Source organism: Rattus norvegicus, chromosome 16, assembly GCF_036323735.1.
Source record: "Rattus norvegicus strain BN/NHsdMcwi chromosome 16, GRCr8, whole genome shotgun sequence".
In the NCBI taxonomy this organism is placed as follows: domain Eukaryota; kingdom Metazoa; phylum Chordata; class Mammalia; order Rodentia; family Muridae; genus Rattus; species Rattus norvegicus.
This window is the reverse complement of record NC_086034.1, coordinates 77,856,690-77,879,738: the sequence shown is the minus strand read 5'-3', so window position 1 is coordinate 77,879,738 and position 23,049 is coordinate 77,856,690. Positions and strand designations below refer to the sequence as shown.

Sequence of the window (23,049 nt, the reverse complement as noted above, 5' to 3'; positions counted from 1 at the left end):
TTTCTTGAGATGTCTTCAGTGGTACGCCAAACATTGAGTTTCCATAACCATGGAAACTAACTCTAGGCAAGATGCCGGTGAAGCATTACCAAACCCATGCATGGAACTGCTGGTATCTAGGCCTAGTTTATTAAGTATACTATTTGGGGGATGTTAGCCAAATGTTAGTAAACCCTAGTAATCTGCTCAGAAATATCAAATTCACCAATTCGACATTTCCCCTGGGGTAAAGAAACTTCTTATGTGAGTTTCCACTCAGCCTAGTGCCTCCTCAGGGCACACAGGCCCTCCAGAAAGTCAACATGGTGCTGATGACCAGCCTGCCAAAGTACCCCACGCTGTGTCCACTGTGTCCCCCAGTGACTCAGCGAAGCTGACCGCATTCATGTTGTTCTTACTAGTTCTCAGTTGGTGACTCACTTCTGTCCCATAGAATACGAGGGAAGTCTTACTGGGAAGTTTCTGGGACTAGTGTTCTCTCAAGGAAGATACCCCTGGGAAGAAGGGGTTGGCCATGTCCCCTGGAACATCCACAGCTGGAGGCCAAAGCCAAGAGTGAATTAAGGAAAGGAAAGCATTGGCAAGAGTAGGCGGCAAGGCCTGCAGGCCTCACTCGGTTTCCACAGAAATCAGATGGCCATGTGCCTAAGGCCAGGCTGCTTCGGTGAGGAACTGAACATCGTGTGGTCAAAGCAGAGGAAGAACAGCCAGTAGACTTCATGCCATGTCCAGTGTCACTGGAGGGCTGTGTCCCTAAGGGTGGGGTGCTTCAGTTAGGACTCACACACACCCTGCCCATCTGCCCAGAAGCACAGACCTCACTTGAGACTGTCGCTTACCTAAGCAGGTCTGCACTTCCTCTCCTTCTGCGTTTTCATTCCTTCGTCTTTCCTTAATTCTCTTTACATTTTGACCCTTTTAGATAGCATTGCTCTGTAGATCTTTGGGACTATTACTTGTTAGTTATTAATACAGGGTAGTTTTAGTTTTTGTTTTTTTTTTTTTAAGAAAAGAGTTAAGTAGAGAATGGCATATAAATGCTGCCAATCACAGACAATAAGCATTATCTCAGTTAACGGAACAAGAGGCATTGCAAATAGATTTCTGGCAGGCCTTTGTGGCTTTTGGACGTGAGCAGAGTTTCAGTCTGTCGGTGTCGGTCCAAGAAAATCTCATGTCTGTTGACTGTCAGATTAGAGCAATTTGGGATGAGGGACTTATCTTTAGCCTCAAATTTTCAACAAGCATGTTATTATAAATTATAGTGTTTTGTTTTTCTGTGGAATTATCCTGCTTTTCATTTTAGAATCTATTTGCTTCTTGATTCTGTTTTATATTGAAAAAACGAAGTCCGTTTCAGTGTTAATAGAATTCTTTCTTTTTCTCATTTTTCGTGTTGTTCTTGAGGGGGTTCCACTTCCTCCAGTAAACTTCTCTTTTAATTGTGTGCGTATGCACACTTGGGTTAGCTCCCAATGAGGTCGAAGGGCGTTGGGTACGCCGGAGCTGGTCTTAATAGACAGTTACGCACTTCCCAAACGTGGGTCCTCTGGAAGAGCATCGAGTGCTCTTAAGCCCTAAGGTATTTCTACAGACAAATGTATTTCTTTGTAATAAGATTTACCTATCTTAATATTATTCACATGTTTTACATGTGTGTATGCGTGTGCACTACCTGTGTGTAGGACCTGCAGTGCCCTTGGGGGCAAGAGGAGGTTATTGGATCCCTTGGACCTGACGTCATGAGTGTTGGTCAGCCACTATGTGGTTAATGAGAGCCACACTTTGGGTCCCCTGTAAGAGCAGCTTGTACTTGAAGCCATTGAACCATCCCTTTAGCCCCTCTCACGTCATTTTGAAAACAGTTGGGGTAGCTTGCCTGAATATATTTTAAAAGTATTCCTTTGGTGACAGCTTAAGTGTGTGTAGTGTGTTGTGAACATACATACCTGTTATTCTCTTACATCCCTTTCTTACTCCTACAGACCCTTCCTCCATTCAGTGCCACCCCCACCCTTCATGTCTTGTGTTTTTGTGCAGGTCTTGCCACCTCTGCAGTGCTCCCATGACTGCACTGGCCGTGGCCTGCCCAGAGGACAGCATGTCACAGGGCTCCCCTCATCCTCCAGCTCTGACTGCTTTTCTAACCCCCTTTCCGTAATGCAGCTCACATGGCTGCCCTTGCTCTAGACTCCAGAAGACAATCAATGACTGACAGACAGAGCTGCCAGGGGTCTGCGTGTGGAACATCCCAGACCGATTTCAAAACTTCTGAGGGATTGGTTTTGCTTTGGGTTTGTTGTTGTCATCGTCGTTGTCGTCGTTGTTGTTGTTGTCGTCGTTGTTGTTGTCGTCGTTGTCGTCGTCGTCGTTGTCGTTGTCGTCGTTGTCGTTGTTGTCATTGTTGTTGTTGTTGTCATTGTTGTCGTTGTCGTTGTTGTTGTCGTTGTTGTCATTGTTGTTGTTGTTGTTGTTGTTGTTGCAGCCTTTGTCCTTTGCCATAGTTGACCTCTTCATTTCCTCTGTGGTCAGTGTTTATGAATCTGTCAGCCCTCATGTTCATGGATTTACACCAGGAGTAAACAAGACCAGTCAGTCGGATTGGAAAAATACTTGATTTCCTCAGTTTACCCATTTTTTCTTTCTTCCCTTCATTTTTCTTCTTCCCTTTTACTTCTCCTCCTCCTTCTCTTTGTTTTTCTTCCCTTTCTCTTCCTCCCTGTCTTCCTCCTCCTCCCTCTCCCCCCCCTCCCCTTTGTTTTTCAGTTCCTATGTGCAGTACTGGCTGTCCTGGAACTTGCTGGGTAGAGCGGGGTAGCCTCAAACTCAGAGAGATCCACCTGCCTCCCCCTCCCACGTGCCAAGATGAAAGGAGTTTCCCACCACCCAGGCAGTTTAAGGAAAGTAGCTTTCCTGTTCATCTGAAAGATGATAAGTAAACCCAGACAATCTTACAGTGTTTTATCTCTGACATGTTACACTTGCTCACTAATAAAATGAGTACATCTGTTTGGCTTGACCTACCTTTGATCTTACTAAAACAAAATCAACTACAGTTTTCCAGTGTCACGCCCCCTCCTTCCAAACCTCCCCTTCTCTCCTCTGGATGCTCTGGAACTGTACTTTAGAGACTTCAGAAAGCACTTTTGCTAAGGTCAAAACATACCTTAAATTTTATATGAATATATTGCAAATAATAACAAAGGCTTCAGCTTTCCTTGAGTCTGGCTACAGGAAGCAGTTCGCTGTGTGTGTGTGTGTGTGTGTGTGTGTGTGTGTGTGTGTGTGTGTGTGTATGCAGAAGGGTGTTGGAACCCCTGGAACTGGAGTTACAATCAGTTATGAGCTGCCTTCTGTGTGTTGAAAGAAAAGGGGGATAATCTGGAAAACTAGAGTCAAGAAGCCCCAAAAAGCAAAAATGGCTGAGGCTATACAGGAATTAGGGAAGCTGGGAGAAGGGAAGCCAGCCCCTGGGCTGGAGAGTGTAGGGTAGTCCCCGTAACTGGTAGGGACTGAGGGAGACTGGCCACTTTGATACATTGAACAGGCAACCTCAGCCATTTGTGCTGAGTTTGAGACCTAACATCAAACCTCACTATCTTTAGAGCCTTGGGAGATCCTAAAGATTACCTTGCTACAGTGAAAAGGGGATCTGTTTACTAGGGAACAGTTGTCTTAGAAGACAGTCTTGACAGGATTGAGTTCCCAGGTGGGCAGTCGGCTAGATCCAGGGAGAAGGGAAGGCTTTGGGTCACACACTGGTTCTAAGGTGGTGTTGCCTGGAACCTCTGATAAAGCAGGACCATGGCCCAAGCATTGCCGCACGATAGCCAGTCCAAGGAGAGCCAAGCTCACGTGTGGTTTGGCTTGGTCTGCTGTGGTGCCCAGCTCTGCAAAGTCCACCTCCAGACTGAGTGGATGTCTCACTCTACTCTGACCTGAGCTGATTCTCGAGCTGAGTCAAGTGAGTGAAATCAGAGGATTCGTGCCAAGGGTATTGAAGGAGGTGAGAATGTGGTGACTATTGGGGGTGCAGTGGACTCTGCTCACTAAGCAAGGTAGGTGCAGTAACTGGGAAGTGAGGTTGTGTGAGTCACCACCAAACAGTTTTACATATTAAAGGTCAGGGCTGGAGTTAGAGGACGAGGAAGAGGCTTCAGACACTACTATATGCCTCACATACAAATTTTCCCATAGTCCCTCTCTCATTGATCAAGAACCAACTCTTAAATTATTCATAGTCACAAACTAAGCTTTGCTTCATTTGATGGATTTGCATAGATGACAGAAACTAGAATGACAGACAGAAACTAGAATGACAGTTGGTCAATAGGACCTTAAATTTGATTTATGGGCCTTGACTACAATTTCTTTCTTTCTCTTCCTCTTTCATTTTTAGGTTTATGTATGTGAGTGTTTTGCTTACTGTGTATTTGTATACTGTGTGTATGCCTGGTGCCCAGGGTCAGAGGGCATGGAGTCCTCTGGATCCACAGTTATGGGTGGTCAGTAGGCATCAAGTAGGTGCTTGGCATCAAACCTAGGTCGAGCCTTCTCTCCACACTGCGGCCCACGTTTAACAGTGTCTTCTGTCTGGAAGCTGAGCTAGGCAAGGCTTGCTGCCACGTTGGCTACAGCCTGTTATGTTTGGGAGACTTCCCTTACCTCCAAACGTCCCTCAGCTTCTGACCCTGCTACAGGGTGACAATTCCTCACTCACTTGAAGGCTGAGGACCCTTAAGCAGATCCACTCTTGTTTGCCTAGATAATATTGTAAACGCTGGATCTCTAAAGCAAACCTGGGTTCCTTAAATGTGTGGTGGCTACTGATTAAAGGAACATATTCTCAAATATGACATTGAAGAAAAGGCTGCCATTGTAAACCAGTGTTCAGTGACTTCCTCATAACAGTAAAATCAGAGACTATTTTTAAACCTCTACAAAAAATTATATCACAGTTTCTGAATTCTGGAAGGACCAATCAGGGAGAACGAATAAGAAGTCATTTTCAAACATGTCTTTTAGTTTGTGAAAGTATAGTTAAGTATCTTCAAGGCATTGTGAGATCCACGTAGCATAAAGGGAAGGGTCTCCTATTTAACACAGCGCAGAACACAGGTACATCACCCGTGTCATAGTGAAAGCCTGGCTCACTCCCACCCCATAGCTCATTAAGGTGCAGTAAGACACTGTTCTGGCTGGTTAGCACTCCCCAGGGCTCATTTTCAGAGTTCTGAGAATCTCAGTTTAATCCCCCCAGGGTGCTGGGGGTCAGAACAAAGCAAAACACAAGATGGGTGTGATTAACTTATGGCCATTTCAAATCACAAGGATCTGATGAGAGACAATTATAAAAGTCATAGCAATGGAGAGGTCAGGTTGGACGTGGTGTGCAAAGCACAAAGCTTAGGGAAGGCATCTGTAAATAATGATGAACCTTACTTTCCAAAGGGAGTAGGAAATATACCTATTTATAAGAGTAGGAAGTGTACCTATTTATAAGAGTAGGAAATATACCTGTTTGTACAAGTAGGGGAGCCAGCAAGATGGCTTAGTTGGTGAAGGCGCTTGCTGCAGACCTGACAACCTGCTGTTCAGTCCCCAGGATCTGCACAATGAAAGGAGAGAACTGATTCCTGCGACCTCTGACCTCCACGTGCACTCCATGGCATGCACATGTATAATAAAACAGTCTTTCAGAAAAAAGATCAGATGCAGCAAAATAGCCCTAAGACGTACTTGTGGTCTGTCAAGCATAAAATTAGAGTAAGATTTCCAAAGAGAGTGAGTTGCTAGTTAGAGTGAGCCGCACGTCTGCCCGTTGGTGCACTCCATGGCACAGATGCCCGGGGAGGCAAAGCATCTCTTCTGACAGTTTGCTGTGTTCTGTCACCAATAGAGTTCCATCATGTGGACACAGCTATTTCCAGGTCCTGTGTTCCTACAAAGCAGAACAAACCTTTGTGGTTTTCCAGGAAATGTCACAGCTTTAGGGGCAAAATATTTTTAGTTTGATCTGGGAAAGGCAAAGCCCCAGAAGTTGTCAGGAAATTTTGAATACCTGTTTTAAACAAGACCATAGTTACTAAGAAATATTAAGTAGAAGTAACGTCCACATATTAGACCTGTAAATCTAGGTAGCTTAAGGAAGAACACATATAAGGAGAATGAAATAAAATGTTTGCTAGTAATACACAGGAAATTTAGCTATTTTCCCCAAACCTAAAGTAGTCAACAAATTTCATTTTCCAAAAAGTTTACTTAAATATGTGAACCTGAATTAGATGTTTGAGTTTAGTAGGAGTGCCCCACCCCCACCCACACACAATGTTGAAAACATTTCACTTCTTAGGGCAAGGGTCTAGAAATTTGCAGGTTGCCCTGTATCTGCAGTCTGTGATGTATGGCCTCCTTTGGCTTGTGAGAGCCATTACAGAATGGAGGGTGATGGTTGCTTGGGAATCCCAAATGAACTGGGCTTCAATATCAGTGTGGTCTCATTGCTGCCCAACAGAAGGTGCTGGGGAACTGGATGCCTATGACTATGGCATGCCACTCACAGGTGCTGCTGGGCACAGGTGACTGTGGCGTGCTGCTCACAGGTGTTCCTTTCACCTGGTAGAAAGCATGGCACCCAGTGTCTGACCTAGGATTGCTGTTTATACCAGCAAATGTGCTGTGCTCTTCTCCGATGCGTGCTGAGTTTCTGCTACCACTCTGGCACTGCCTTTGAGTTCCCCTTGACATCCCAAGGGCATCCCAGCTTGCAGTAGCCCTGAGTCTTCAAATTGAAGTACAAAATTCAATGTACTACAACGAACAGTAACTTTAACTTAAAGATTAAATGCAAAGAGATTAGGAATTCTTCCATCCCCAGACTATACGAGACAGGTTAGAAGAGCTAGGTGTGTGTGGTGGGGGTGGGCACAATCCATGATCAGTGCCTTCATTTCCCAGGTATGTTTTCAAAGAGGATTCTTTTGGAGATTGAAAGCAAGCAGATACAGCTTTCTTGAGGTCACACTCATCCCGAGGGGGTTGCTGAACCAGGGCCAGCTAGACAGAGAGTATATATATGTATATGTATATAAATATATATATGTATATGTGTGTGTGTATATATGTGTATATATGTATATATACATATATGTATATATATGGCCTGAACTGAGATCTTAGGTGAGATTGTAGAACTAGAAATGAAGGTGGCAAAGCCCTGCTTCTTATTTAAAACAAAACATCCAACCCTTAAGCATTTTAAAAATACATGCCAAGGCAATATATAGTTTCAGATATTTCCCATGGTGGGCTTTGTGCAGTACAGTGGCATGCACACATGCAAAAAGAACCAGAGTTAGGAGCTTTGATTCCCGAATCTCTGTCATGGATCAGGCATGATTATGGTAGTACAGAACAGCATATCTACTTCTTAGTAGCATGAAATTTTTATTTGCTTCAAACTCAAAGCAGACAAACCGAAGGATGTCTTAAGCCAGATTCTCCGTTATTTTCCCAGTGGAGACAAGATCTCTGTAAACATCCATCCATTTAGAGAGAGTACCACACGGACAGACCGTGAAACCAACAGAAGCTGGCACCAGACTCAACAGAATTGAAATCAGGTTCCTACTGTGACACCATCACGCACAGGGTCAATCACTGGAGTCCTTGGCACTTCCCTCCATTTCCAGGGATGCATACAAGGACTCATGCTCCTTTCCTAGATGTGGAAGCAGGGCCAGGTGCCTGTACCTACCCCAGGAGAGACAAAGCCACCATCCATCACCCTGTTCAGACTGTTGTAATGGGAGGGTCCCCTCATAAAAACTGTTGGAAAGGGAAAGAAGGACCCCGGGTTCTAGAGAACAGGCTACTAGTTTATCTCACAGGCACTACGAGAGCACATGGCAGTGGACGGACTTCTAGGCCACTAAAGAAAATGTGGGAGGAACACAAAAGGTGTGGGGGGCAGAGGATGGAGGGGAGAATCACAACAGCATTTTCATTTTCTTGGTGGTACATGACTCTGGTAAAGTTCGTCTTTACCATAGAGAATCGGCTCCCTATAAGATCAGAATAGGTACTGTAACCATCTAAGTCTCTGGTATAAATAAACCCCTGCTCAGCTTTTCAACATTTAACACATCAAGCCTTCTAAATGATCACCCGTCCTCCTGGTCCTTTCTCATAACACCAAGCAAAGTTTTCTGATTCTAGTTAGATCTTTGCACTATGACTGCTTCCGTACACCATGGCTCTCATTGGCACTAAGAGCATCAGATTCCTGTCATGGAAGAGAGTCAGGCACCTAAACTCACTCAGCTCTTATGTCAGTCTATGAGATCTCATACACAGAAAGGTTATATAATTATACTGTGAAGATACATGGGGACACTTCCAATATTAACTCTGTAACACTTGGGAATAATTCATTAACGTAGCCCTCAGGTAAGACTTACCTGATGTACAAAGACAGCTCAGGTGGCCTGTCATGTGTAAAACCAGTGACACAGGCCCTGAGTACAGTCTTTGGCTGGCAGCTGTTGTCCTTGGACGGTCACTTTGTGTAATTGTCTCCACTGTTGTCCTGTGAGTCTCCAGTAGTCGTAGCACGGGGGCAGTCTCTTCACCACAGAGCTCGCCAATGGCCAAGGTCAGGGGGCTTCTCCCCTCAAAGGTTTCCACGATTGAACCTCCTGAGAGAAACTGACCGTGGGTGGGTAGCAGGGGAAAGAGCATGTGTGTTTGTTAACGGGCCAGTACACAAGTGTCACACAAAGTATGAACTTCAAGCATGTGCTGGGTTGTTGAAGCAAGGAGCACGGTGGCCTGAGGAAGGGAAGTGTGTGAGGAGTGGAGCCGTGCAAGGGCTTGATCAGCCTCCTAGCTTTGCCTGGCAAACTCTGAGCTCAGATTGGCTCTGCTGTCACCATGGTGATTGACTTAGAAGGCACAGGGTCCATCAGTTCAACAGTTCTTTGTTCCTATATAGCTAATGCCATCTATAAATCATGATCCTGTTGATTTTAAGTAGTGGTGGGCAGAAATTAAGGCAGGATGGTAGCTTTTAAATTCCTGTGTTTTTCAGCTAAAATACTGAGTTCACAGTGTTGCAGATAAAGCCCTGAACCCACCTTTCCAAGACACAGTCTCTCTGTGATGCTTAAGAGTTTGGCCAAAGCCCAGGGGAGGTTCTAGAAAGACCCACCAACTGGGTGCCCAGTTTTGGTCCTCAGCTTTTCTTCCCATTGCTTAACTGAAAAACTGAGTAAAGGAAGAAGCTAGGGCATTCTGAAGCCCAGATTCTGTTCCTAGCCCCTACACGGAGATTCACAACAATCTGAAAGTCTAGTTCCAGAAGATCTGATACCCTCGTCGATCGCCTCTTAGGGTATAAGGTGTACATAAAGCACACAGGTATGTCTACAGGCAAAATACACATACATGTTAAATAAATGAAATGATAAATAAATAAATAAAATGAAAGATATTTTATTTTCAAATGCCGCTAAGATGTTTTATGTGGGGAAGAGAGGTGATTCAGGAGTGAAGAGGACTTGCTGTCCCACCAGAGGACAATATTTCAGGCAGCTCATAACTAATGTGACTCCAGCTTCAGGGATCCAGCATCCTGTGCGCTTACACACACACACACACACACACACACACACACACACACACACACACACACACAGAGACTTCTTTAAAGAAATCATTTCATTTATGCCTCTCAGAAATGCATCCCACTGATTTTGAAGCATTTAGGGTCTTTCTCTGTAAAATATCCCATAAAGTAAGCAATTTTGGTTCGATGAAATCTTTGCAGTGTGGCTCCCGTCACTGTCTGTAGGGGGAAAGTTCACCTGTTGTTCCAGCGGGAGAGTTCCACATCAGGGGCCTCCCAGCTTGAAGAATAGGATGACTGCTGGTCCCCTTTTCAAACCACTGCCCACCCTCTGACCCAGGCCTCCTGTCTAAGTGGCTGAACTTCTAAGGCAGAGCTCTAATGGATCCAGCTTAGATAATCATGGGCTGTAATCCAGGCCTGGACCCTGTCCAGTCCAAACATTGCTCAAATCAACTCAAACTTAAAGTACAAGCCTGTGGGTCTTGAGACCAAGGGAGGGCCGTCCCGTGATTCGGGAGCACAAAGATGGGCAGGTACAGTTGCCTGGAAGGTGCTGCCACGTGATGAGGCAGTGGGACCAAACCAATAGCCTGAACCCAACCCAATCAAAGTGCAGTTTCTAAGGTGAGCAGCCAGGTTCAGAAACCTGATCCAGGACTCAGCAGGCATCATCTGGGGGCAGAAATCAGAAGAGACATGGGTGTAGCTTGGATATCTCCCTCATCTGAACTCGGACTGATCATCTGCCTGTCTGCCTGCCCATGACTGGAACCTGCTGCAGTACCAGCTGGTGCTGCTTAACACAGGGTTTACCACTAAGTCAGGTTTCTGCTGGGCTGAGACGCTAATTCTAGTTTATTCTGTAAGGACTGTAGGTACTGAGGCATCCTGAGGCTTAATTTTCTGTGACTTCACAGTTAATTTATTAACAAGCTATTTTCTCTCCTCTTCCTCAGAAAAAACTAGGTCCCATTTATGTAGGACATCAAATGAGCAGACCAAACAGCTAGATTCCCCCACATTGCTTTCTCACCAAAGGCTAGCAGAGAACAAAATAGAAAATGAAAAAAAAAAAAGTGCTTAGAAAGTTCTAGAGACTCGGCCTTAAAAGCCAATGAAAGATGTGTCTTGGTTGAGCTGCCTGGGGTGCACAGGCTTTGCCCTGACCTGCTGCGGATGATCATCTCCTGTACCTTCAGAGTCCATTTCAGGAGATTCTCAAAACTGAAACGATTATTTTTAAGGTACAGGAATGAATCTTGCACCAATATAAAATGAATATTCAGCACAATAATTTGTGAGTGAATCAGAAAGCCCTAATCTCCTGTTCAAAGGATAATAAACAAATCAGTTGAGAGAGAAGATAGAATTAATGTTACCCAGAGGCCATGGGCTGTGAGTCACCTGCTTAATTCAACCTTCCACTCACCCTTCGCCCTGTAAAGCTGTCCAGATGCTAGAAGAACACTCATGACTTGGAGGAGGGCATGTCCTGCTTCTCTGTACACTTGAAGTATGTGTGTGTACAAGCCACACACCCATGACTAGTGACTGATGGCCGCAGTATGGTCACCGTTTGCCAGACTCCTTTCTTTCCTTTCAGTCTGTGAAACCAAATCCATTGACTGCCATATTGGAGTTCATGGCTTTCTTCTGGCGCCATCCTTGCTCTGTCTGTGCGCCTCTCACCCTCAGCTTGCCTTTAAGTCGATTTTAGATTGTCAAGCATGGTTTTGCTAGTAGTTTCCTCAGTGGAAGAGTGTGTCAGTCAGCTTCAGTTTACCGTTACAAACTATCTGAGCTTGCTGTCTTATAAAGAGAAGAGTTTATTTTGTCTCACAACAATCAACTGGCCCTGTTACTTTGTCCTGTGGTGATACACCATGGTAAAAGCTTGTAGCAGAGCAAAACTGCTTATATTTTGTGGCAGGGAAGCTAAAGTGAGTGCTTTAGTCAGGGTTCCTATTCCTGCACAAACATCATGACCAAGAAGCAAGTTGGGGAGGGAAGGGTTTATTCAGCTTACACTTCCACATTGCTGTTCATTACCAAAGAGGTCAGGACTGGAACTCAAGCTGGTCAGGAAGCAGGAGCTGATGCAGAGGACATGGAGGGATGTTACTTACTGGCTTGCTTCTCCTGACTTGTTCAGTTTGCTCTTTTATAGAACCGAAGACCACCAGCCCAGGGACGGCACCACCCACAATGGGCTGGGTCCTCCCAACTTGACCACTAGTTGAGAAAATGCCTTACAGCTGGGTCTCATGGAGGCATTTCCTCAAGGGAGGCTCCTTTCTCTGTGATAACTCCAGCTTGTGTCAAGTTGACTAGCCAGTACAGTGAGCTTAGGGGAGGAGAACTCTTATAAAACACTGACCTACACGCACGCACAAAGAGCCCCCTCCTCAAACTGTCCTAAAGACCAGGCCTACATCTTAAAGGTTCCACCACCTCCAACATTATACAAGCTTTACTGGGACCTTGAAGATTCAAATTATAGTAGAGCAAAAATCAGTGGAGGCCCTACTGGGTGAACATCTCATGTCCGTAAATAGTCATCATTTGTGTTCTGTTGTTGTTACTTGTCTTGTTGCTGTGATAAACCCCGAACAGAAACAACATCAGGGAGGAAGAGTTCGTCTGGGCTCACAGTCTGAGGGCGAGACCCACCATGGCAGGGGCACACCAGGCAGCAGGAGCTTGAGGCGGCTGGGAGCATGACATCTGCAGTCGGGGCCAGAGAGAGATGAATGCAGATGCCCAGCTTGCTTCCTCGTTATTCAGCCTGGGCTCCAGTCCACCCTCGGGATGGATGGAGCTCCCTACATTTAAGTCTTCCCGCCTCCATTAACTTAAAGTAGGCAGTGCCTCACAGCCTAGTCCAAAGCTTGTTTCCATAGTGACTCTCTGCCCTGTCGAGCTGTCAATCAAGATGGCCTGTTGAGCATCACAGTCAGATTTTGCAGTCCTCACCCCCAGCTCTGAGTTCTGCAGCTGCTGCCTTTGCGACTGTGTCTGCCTTGTCATACAGCCTGTTCTTCCGTTCTCCAGCAGTCTTCATCTCTGTAATTCATTCGTAGCAGTTGGTGAACAGGAGGAGTCTCCCTGGCTATATTCCCAAGCCTCTATGTGCTCTGTGACCTGTGCGGCCAGATCGCCGGCTTTCGTTGTTAGTCGTTCTCTGCCTTTGCTCATCATCTGGCAGTGGCACCTTTCAGAGCACAACTGTTCCCCAAAGCCTACCTTCCCGCAGTGGTGACAGAGCCTCCAGCTCCTCCACAATCTATCAGGTTTTTTTTTTTTCTACAGTGTTGGTTTCTAAACAGCTGATGGCATAGGCGTCACGTGTCATCTCAATGGGACTTTAGTGGTGTTTCCCCGGTTACTAGGATATCTACCACCTCTACTTGATGGCCGTCCCTTCTTCCTTTTCTTTGGAGCCGTGTCTCTCCAAGCTGCTTGCTTACTTCTAAAATGGAGGTTTTGATTTTTTTGTATACTTCTTTTTTATATGCACGTGTATTTTGCCTGCGTGTATTTCTGGGTACACATCACATGTGTGCCTGGGTCCTACGAGGCCAGAAGAGGGCATAGGATCCCCTGGAACTGGAGTAAGAGATGAACTGCCCCTTAGGTGCTGGGAACCAAACCTGGGTTCTCTGGAAGAGCGCCAGTGCTCTCAACTGAGGAGGACAGAGGTTGACATTAGGTGTCTTCCTTGACTCCTGTCTACCTTGTATGTAGAGACATGGCCTCTCGTTTGTACCCAGAGCTCAGTGATTGATCTAATCTAGCTAGTGAGCTTGCTCTGACCAACACTGCTGGCTTCTGATCAATGGGGTCACAAATAGCCACCCAGTATTTGCTTGGTTCCTGGAGATCTGAGCTCTACTCGACCCTCCCAGTCGTGCAGACACTTTACCCCCAAGCCCTCTTCCCTGCCCTTTAACATTTTGAATCTTCAGTGGACAATATCATGCCACCCGTTGAATTTATCCTGCATTGTTCGTTTTCATACTGCTACTGGTGGGAACTGCTTTCTTACTATACTTTTCTGATCATTCAGTACTAATTTGTAGAAGTATAACTGGCCTTGTATGTTGACCTTATTTCTTGAAGACTTGTTGAATTTATTTAGTTCTCGTGGTTATTTTTATTGAAAAGCCAGAAAAACAACCCATGTAGAATCGAGTCTGTGGGTAGAAGTGGTTTTACTCCTTGCTCTCCAGTTTTAATCCCTTTCGTTTCTTTCTCCTAATTGTCTGGCTGGTGCAGTGGTTTAGTTTTTGAGCAGAACACTCGATCAGGGGGGTTAGAAACTACACCAAAGGATTCTGGGAGTCGCCAGCCATGTGCTGACATGGCTGGTAAGTAAACCCATGTGGCCACTCTAGAGAGTGAAGAGAAAGTGGGGTGGGCAGGGGGTGAGGGGTACGAGGTGTGTGTGCGCTGGGGACAGGGGAGGTGCCCAGCATGTGATTGCCAAGCTCCAGCAGGGTAGAGACAGCTTGTTCCCTGCGCTGCACCCCAGAGCAGTGCTATCCCTGGCCTGTGGCTCTCCCGACTGTCCCACCCCTGCTGTGTCAGAGCTGACAATAAAGGCCAGTGGAGGGTCAGCCAGAATGAACCATGTTGGATGACTGGGGTTTCCCATATCTGGGCCCTGGATCTAGAACCAGCTTTTGCTATTGCATTTGGCTTTTCAGAAGTGCGGAAGGCGTTAACAGTGCAGTATTGCAGAAGGTCAGCTAAAGGGATGGGGGCGATCTTCCCCTGCATGCCCTTCAGATTCCTCTTCCCTCTGTGCTCTTTAGTCCCCATCTTTCCCAAATGGACAGTGTCTAGTCAGTCCCCTTCCAGAAGTGTCCCCTCATCAGTGTGGTTTCTCCAGTCAAGAAACAAAGGAGGGCCTGGAAAGATGGCTCAGTGGTTAAAGAGCACTGTCTGCTCTATCAGAGGTCCTGAATTCAAATCCTAACAACCACGTGGTGGCTAAAACCAGCTGTAAGGAGTTTGGATGCCTTCTTATGATGTGTCTGAAGACAGCTTCAGTGTCTTCATTTACTTATAAAATAAATAAATCTTTATAAAAGAAGAAACAAGTGAGACTCCTCACTTCAATTACAAAGATATTTTATATAGTGTAAATTCATGTTTTGTATCACGTAAATTCACACAGTGGCTGAAAGGTAGAAAATCCTGGGAAACTTGTAGCACACTCAAGTATTTACTATTTCCATAGCATTTACATTTTCTGTCCATTGGATTTTCAGGGATTGTGCTTCTGGGTTTTTAATAAAAGTAACCATGAGAACTAAGTAAGTTCAGCAATGCTTCGAGAAGTAAGATGAACTCGCAAAGCCAGTCACACTGCTACAGATGCGCAGTGAAAACTCGGAAAAGGGAATAAAGCAAGCAGTCCCACTGACAGCAGTTACATTCTGAAGCAGTGGGTGTGCGCACGCTCGCGTGCAGTCGCACGCACGCACGCACGCACGCACGCACGCACGCACCCCTCTGAGGAGACGAGTGACTATCCTTGTCCCTGGCTTTCAGTTTGAAGGCCAGCACGTGTACTGGGGCTGGGAAGTCAGGCGCTCGAGGCAGCTCAGTGCGTCTGCTCTCAGGAAGCGAGAAGAGAGGAGGCTGGTACTCCGTTGGTTTTCTTCTGTTTGTTCAGCCTGGAAGCCCGGCCAGTAGAGAGGGAACCCCTCACGGACATGCCCAGGCAGTTGCTTCCATGTTGCTTCCAAAGTTTTGGAATCGACAACCCAAATTAACCGTAACACTAAGTAAAAACGTTTAAAATAACCATGTTTGGCAAGCTCTGGTAGTGCCCATTAGTACTGAGGAAGGAGACTTGTGAGTTCCAAGCCAGCCTGGGTTACATGATCCCCCGAAGCCCTACATACTGAGACACTGTCTCAGCAGCAACCACCACCGAGTCCGTGCAGTCTTCATATCAGCAGACAGGAATAGCCTGGGAATTCATCCACCTTCCGTGAGATGTGCAAGGTTTGCTGGGCCCTCCTGACCACTAACCGCATCATACAGGAGAGGTCTGAATCAAGGACATAATTGCCTATAACTTAGGAAAAGCGGGCCAGCCTTTAGAGAGCCCTTCTCACTCCTTCGTAACTTTAAAGTGTGCACTTGGAAATTTCCAGCTCCTGTTAGGGTTTTTTTCCTGGTACTATACTGTGTGTGTGTGTGTGTGTGTGTGTGTGTGTGTGTGTGTGTGTGTGTGTGTGTGTGTGTGTTGTGTATGTGCTTAAATATTTATGTTTAAGTTATGTAACTGTTCAAAAAACTTATTAAAGTTTATTTCTGTAGGAAAGTATTTCTTGTATTTTGACTGTTTTTTGTTCTTCTCTTTTGAAATCTCTAGCCAACGAGAACATTAGTCATGACAAGCATGCCGTCTGAGTAAGTACTTGTTGTTTTGATAACTTTCTATCCATTGCAGAAGTTAGCCTTTTCTTGTGTATACTGTAGGTCTTTGTGCCTTTAGGCCATCCACAGAACTGGGCTGGATTACTTTTACTCGATGTAGCATGTATGGGGTCAGAAGATCATTGGAAATTAAAAATGTAGTTAAGTGTGGCAGCCGAGAGCAAAAAGCTTTTTGGGTCCTTTGTGTCGCATTAGGAGATTTTATTTTTTGTTGTCCCGTTTGCTTGCTTAATTCCTTAATGGTTCTGTTTGTCCACCCCTCACCCTATGAATGTTCAGTACACTGAGCCGTGTGGTTGAAACATTTCCTTACCAACGATCTTAAAGCAGTGCTGCGGTGGAAAGCGTCCTGCCTCTGGTCTGAGGCAGCCATCTCTGCCTCTTTTAGAGGTTAATGGCCTTCTGGCGCACTCTTATCATCTCCCTTAAACACTCGGCGCAATGCAGAGCATCCAACAAAAATATGCTGTACTATATGCCTCGCAGAGGGTTTTCAAATCTGTGTTTAAACGGGAAAACCACATTTTTTTTTAATCAATCATAGGTCTTGAGGTTTTAAGACTTTCATCAAAACATTGGGATATTTCGGTGCAAACACACTAGAGGAAGCATGCGCGGATAGACCGCTTTCCGCCAAAGTGCGGGTGCTTTAAACACTGTCATATAGTGCAAAAGAGGCGTCCTCCTGCTTTTATTAATAACTTGTGATGTGCCACAAACACTTTAGTCCACTCAGGAAATACCGAAGGTGAGCATAATAATGTCCTCGATCATTCTGTAGGTTTAAAAATGACAGGCAGATTTTTTTTCTCACTAAAGGATTTAAAGAGAAAACTTTGGTTTTGGGTGCACAGTCCTGGGATTCCTTCTCATCTTACAGGTCTTGTGTATCTTAAGGAGACCTTGGACAGTCTGATTCCACATCTGATTAACAAGGCCATAAAAAAGCAGTTGTTCCTAATTAGCACGTCCATGGGCTGCTAGTAGCTGCCAGGCTTGGAATGGAAGATCAGATCTTCTGAAGTGAAGCTCTAAGCCTAATCCTCTCTGAGATGCTAACAAGCACAGAGTCTCCAGGTTGGCTGGGGAGGGGCCATGCCTACCCACTCTGCAGAACCCTAAGATTAGAGGGTGATGGAGGTTGGCCCTTCTCACAGGGAGGCTGAGCTCTTGAAGTGCTGTACATGGGAGATAAGATTGGGAGACAGTCAACAAGCTGGGAGCTCAGCGGGCTGCCCACTGTGTGAGAGGAGAGAAGCTCCTGTCCCTTGACATAGAGTGTGGCAGAGCCTAGGAGACCTTGCTGGGAGTTCCTGATTCACTGGGGATTTTCAAGCAATCCTGGGGCAGGGGACCATGGATTGCAGCAAGCACACTGTAAAAGAAAGAAGCCTCAGATCAGAACTGAGGCCTGGCCAGGGCTGCTAGAAGAACATCTTGAAACAAAAAGGCGGTCCGGTCCCGCCATTAAGAAACTGACAGGTTAAAGATTCTAGTGAGCTTTGGGAATTAAAGAGATCGTTTAATTGGAGTCACTTGACACTCCAGTGATGTTACATTTTCAGAGTAAGTAAGCAAATAATGTGTCCTGGGCAAGTGGCATTCCTGTAAGCCAAGGCTCTGCTGCCAAGGCTATGACCTGCATTCCATCCCTGGAGCCCTCATGGTAGAGAGAAGGGAACTACCATGACAGCTGTCCTTTACCCTCCACACAAATGTCATGACACACATGCATACACACACATGCACACACATAAAGTTATATATATATATATATATATATATATATATATACACACATACACATACACACACACACACACACACACACATACATACACGCACACTGGTCACATATGTGTGAAGTATGTAATCTGCCATGTGAATGGATGACAGGAGATTGGCTTCCAGTGCCCATGCTGTTCCTAAACAGCCTGTGACTGTGTGGACACCCTCGTAGCATCATGGGCTTAGACTTGAAGTCTGAAGTGCTCTCGTTTCCCCAAATCCCGTGTTCTACTGTAACCAAAGTGAAGGCAGACTTTGGGCCTGTTTCTCTGATGGACACACAGCATGAGGGCTGACTCCTGATTCTCTGGCCCACAGGCAGCAGGACCTCATCATCCAGGTGGTGAGCACACTGAGAGGCTTTTCATTCGCCCCTGAGGTCTGCGAGTCCACCACCCACGTGCTGGTGGGGAAGTCTGTCCGTACCCTGAACGTGCTGATGGGGATTGCACGAGGTTGCTGGATTCTTTCTTACCAATGGGTAAGCCTTGCACTCGTTGTTTGTTTTGAAATGAGGTGTTCGCTAGATCCTTTGATCTGTGGTGTTGATATGAGCAGTGATACCTACACTTCTGTGCGCCAAAGTGGGCGCCATCAGGTGTCCCTGAGAGCTGAGGAAGTTATTCTTCCCGCAGCCACACTGAGAGTCCCTCAGAGAGGGGTAAGCTAGAGAAAGGCAGGAACCCTTAGAATAAACTCCCAGCCTCCGGAGAAAATAAGATCAGAACAGACTTGGACTAAAAACACAAACTGAATTTTTCTCACACGCCAGCGAGTGCTGCTGTGTGTTTGACTAAGGAGCGATGTGAACTATGCTCATGATGGCTCAGAAGCCAAAAAGAAAAACTCCAGAGCTTGTTTGCACAGATGGAGCTGCTTAGGATGAACCATGTTCCTCTAATCCCTTTTGGACGTGTTTCATCAGGCACACATGTAGCCTTGACACTATTTTCTTTGCATTTAAGGCAGTCCTTAAGAATGTATCATCATTTTCCTAACTGATAAACGTTGGCCTAATCTGTCAGTCAGTGTGTTTGCCCTTTGGTCCTCAGCAGAGGGTCACTTCGAAGCCCAGCAGCTCATTGCTAGTGGGAACAACGGCACTGCTTCTTGTGCTGTGTTGACGCCCACGATCCTTTCTCCTCACCCAAGAAAGTGCTCCACTAACACTGCATCAGTTTAATCCTCTGGGATCACATTAGGAAAACGAGCTACAGACGGCCACCTCAGAGTGGCTCCAGTCTCTCTCCTGTGTCATAACCCACAGGTCTCTGTTACAAAAACGGTTAAGAGGGGTTGAGGGGAGGCACAATTGCTAAAGTACTTGCTGCACATGAAGACGTGGGTTCAAATCCCAGCGCTCACCCGAAAAGTCTGGTCTGCCCACATGAATTTGTCAATCCATCCCACCACTGCAGAGGAGGCTGCAGGCAGGTCCCTGGGGCTGTCAGCCAGCCAGCCTAGCCTGCTCCTGCGAAGGACACAAGGTTCAACCTTTGGTGTCCACACACATGTGCACACGGGAAAAAAGGCAAAAAGGCTTAAGATTTCTGTTTAAAACCATGATGTGCGAAAGACTGAAAGTCTTCTGTTCTGTCCTGGTTTGGTTTGGTTTGGTCTTTTTTGTTTGTTTTTTGGTTTTTGGTTTTTGGTTTTGTTTTTTTTTTTCAAGATGGGCGTTTTTCTGTATAGCCTGGCTGTCCTGGAACTAACTCTGTATACCAGGCTAGCCTCAAACTCAGAGATCCGCCTGCCTCCGCCTTCCTAGTGCCGGGGTCTCGGGCATGCACTACCACACGTAGTTGAAATGAGTTTTAAAAGGTGGTGTTTTCAGAGGCAATGACTTGCTTTGCCTAGTTGCATCTAAGCACTGGCTCTGTCTGTCTCTGTGAAATACCACTTAATCCCTAAGTTTCAGTAACCGAATCCCCTGTTTTATTTCCAACTAAAATGTCCTTAACACTTCATCCTTCAATCCCTCCTCCTTTCATGTTTCAGAAGGAAACATGTTTCTCTATAAACGTACATATCCACACTTGCTGCTGTGCTAGTCTCTTCTCCTGGGAGTCAAGCAGCTAGGAGAGACCAGACGAGGGTTTGGGATACGTACTGTCTGCTTAGAGAGAGGGAGGAGGGAGGAGGGGAGGAGGGGAGGAGGAGGAGGAGGAGCAGCAGCAGCAGCAGCAGCAGCAGCAGCACTGAGAGGGAGCAGGAGATAGAGGGAGACTATGGGAACAGTGAGAATGGGGATGGTTTTAAGGAGGTTGAGTATCTGGAGCAGGAAGGAGCCTAAGGCATGGGCTTTGAAATGTTAACTCTACTTGTGAGTAGGGACTAAAGGACCCACAGTGTCTGTTCCATCTTCACCCTTTTAGATGATCCCTCATCTTTGTGGCGGGCACTGGAGCAGTAGCTGGAGGCTTATATTGTGACTCACAGGTGTCAGGCAGAAGGAGAGAGACACTGAGCCCGCCATGGGCTTTTGAAACCTCAAAGTCCACCCCTAGAGACAGCACCTACTCTAACAGGGCCATACCTCCTACTTCTCAAACAGTTCCACTAACTGGGGACCAGCCACTCAAACATAGGAGCCTTTGCGGCCATTCTCATTCAAACCACCATCGTTGCTGTCCACTGTCACTGTAGTTTTATATATAAACCATGTTAAATAAATCAGTCAAGGAATGACTCCTCTTCCAGTTCCCATAGCTCTCTGTCCTCTTTGCTGTGCTGTCGCCTGGGTCCTGCAGAGGGCGATGTAGAGCCCAAGCAGCGGCAGGTGTTTGCTCTCCGTTTCTGCGCTAGCTACTGCCCTCTCTGCAAGGCAGACAACAGCTCGTCTAAGGTGTCTTTAGAAGGTGATTCTGGAAGGTGATTTGACCTCACCCAGCTTAACACTATTAGCAGATTCTTCACTAGGGCCTGTGACTTCACAGCCATGGATTTCTGCCCTGGATCACAGAACCAGATCGGAACTTCTTCTCGTGGAGCAGGCCTCATAGCTTATCCAATACTTGAGCTTTCTTAGAACCTTCAACTACTGTGTCACAGCAGGCAGCCCCGTCCTGGTTTGGAGAACACTGTTTTGGGGGGTTGCATCTTATGCAAAATGAGACGATTGCAGTGCCAGCAGCCGCTAGCACAGTGCTGTGTAGTGCCAGTGTCAGCCACATCAGGCAGGTATCTGTTCCTGTAACTCTGCCAGCTTCTCCCCTTCCCTACCACGGTATGTGCTGGTGCTGCTAGGACTGACTTACTCTTGGAGAATAACTCTAGAAGTGAAGCAGACACCAGTCATGAAGACAGAAGGCACTGTGCCTTGCAAGCCTCCCTCCCTGCATCCATTTCAGTTTATTTTCTTGTTTTACGTGGTTCGTGTTTGTGTGCTCATGTGTATGACTGTACATGAGGACAGGAAATGCATACCTGGAGCATATGTGGGCTCAGCCTCAGGGGTCGTCACCAGGTACCTTCCAGCTTCTCTTTGAAACAGGGCATCTCACTGGCCTGCAGCCTAACCCAGCTGCCTCCTGCCTCACTATGGCTGGGATTACAGGGGTACTTGGGTTCTGGGGATCTGAGTTCAAGTCCCCACCCTTGTGACTCACATGCTTTACTGACTGGACCATTTTCTCCAAATCTCCATCTTAACTTTAAAAATAAAGTCAATATTAACATAAGATTTTTTTTTGAGTAAGATTGTTGCTGCCACCATTAAGAAGGTCAACGATCAAGATTTTTTTTATTTATTTTTTTACAAGATTTCTTTACAACTCAATTTGCCTCTTAATCTGAGGCATATAGTTTTAGATACATTATGACCTTCACAGACTACGGCTTCCCTTAATGTTGGGAATTGGGTATGGAGGTTTTGTTTTGTTTTGTTTGAGTTTTTGTTTTTTTGGTTTTGGGGGGTTTGCTTCTTTTTTTAATTATTTACTTATTTTATGTATATGAGCACACTTGTAGCTGTCTTCAGACACACCATAAGAGGGCATCAGATCCCATAACAGATGGTTGCAAGCCACCATGTGGTTGCTGGGAATTGAACTCAGGACCTCTTTAAGAGTAGCTGGTGCTCTTAACCACTGAGCCATCTCTCCAACTCCAGAGGTTATAAGTTTTCATATTGGATCTTTGAAAGACTGTATGGACCTTGCTATCAGAGGACCTCAATCTCTGCGGTCCTTCCTCTAACCCCATCTCCAGTGCAGTTGGGGGATTCTTAAAATATTCTCTTTGGCTAGCATGAGAAACTTAGCTCCAAGGAAAACATTTCTGAGAATGTTTTCATTTCAGGGTTTGTGTAGTGTTCTCAGGAAACCTCTGTGAAAGACCATTGTAGCAGTCCATCAAAGTCAGATGGCTGCCTGTGGTCAGTCAGTCACAAAAAACTCTTAGTGATTTTGTAACACAATTTGGTGTGAATTTCTTGCCTAGTCTTTATTTTCCCATTTGAGAATGCTGCCAGTGACGCCTGCATGCTCACAGAACGCTCATTTCCCCAGTGTTCACTCTGATCTCTGGAAAGACAAGAATCCATGCTTTTCTGACCTGACAAAGCGCCCATCCGGACTCAGGCCCTGTTAAACACGCTGCTTGCTGGAGGAGTCATTAGACACCTGTCACCTTGGTGGGACTTGCTCGGTGTTTCTCTTATTCTCTATGACTTCTCTGCGCCTGGCTCTGCTCTTTCACTGCTCGTGGTCACTCACAGGCTAGCAGAGTGCCCTGTGACCCAGCGCCTCCCTCATCCAGCTCTGTCTCCAGGCAGAAACAGCCTGGCAACCACGGAGAATTCAGCCTGCTTTCATATTTTGAAAATGCTGTCTCCAAACATCTCGCAAACAAAGCTTGATAAAAGGCTTTTAAAAGTTAAATCCGCTGAAAATCCAAATATTTCCACGAGCCTTTAAGGCGCTTACTATAAATAATCACGTGCTTTGCAAGTTTGGCCCCAGAATGGTGTGATCGAGCGGGGGCTTGCTCCCCTTGGCTTACTCCATCAGGAATGGAGTCCGTTGGATAGAGCAGAGCATGTCACTCGTGTGCACTTCCCAGCTCTTCACAGTACTCATCCTAGAACCAAAGCCAGGTACAGCCGGAATCAGATCCGCCTCCCGCTTGGTCAGTACCTTACACCCCCTTCCTAGACTGCTCAGAAGTAGGATCGTGAAACC

The 23,049-nt window shown here is 46.1% G+C and overlaps 1 protein-coding gene across 4 annotated transcripts in view; it reads left to right on the top strand.

Moving 5' to 3' along the window:
* The window catches only part of Mcph1 (microcephalin 1), a 202,523-nt gene that overhangs the window by 47,035 nt on the left and 132,439 nt on the right, over positions 1–23,049 (top strand). For all 4 annotated transcript variants that reach the window (XM_006253383.5, NM_001427088.1, XM_063275460.1 and 1 more), the window contains exons 10-11: positions 16,017–16,054; positions 18,188–18,350. In XM_006253383.5, coding sequence (XP_006253445.1) covers positions 16,017–16,054; positions 18,188–18,350 — 201 coding nt within the window. The remainder of the gene's footprint in view (positions 1–16,016; positions 16,055–18,187; positions 18,351–23,049) is intronic.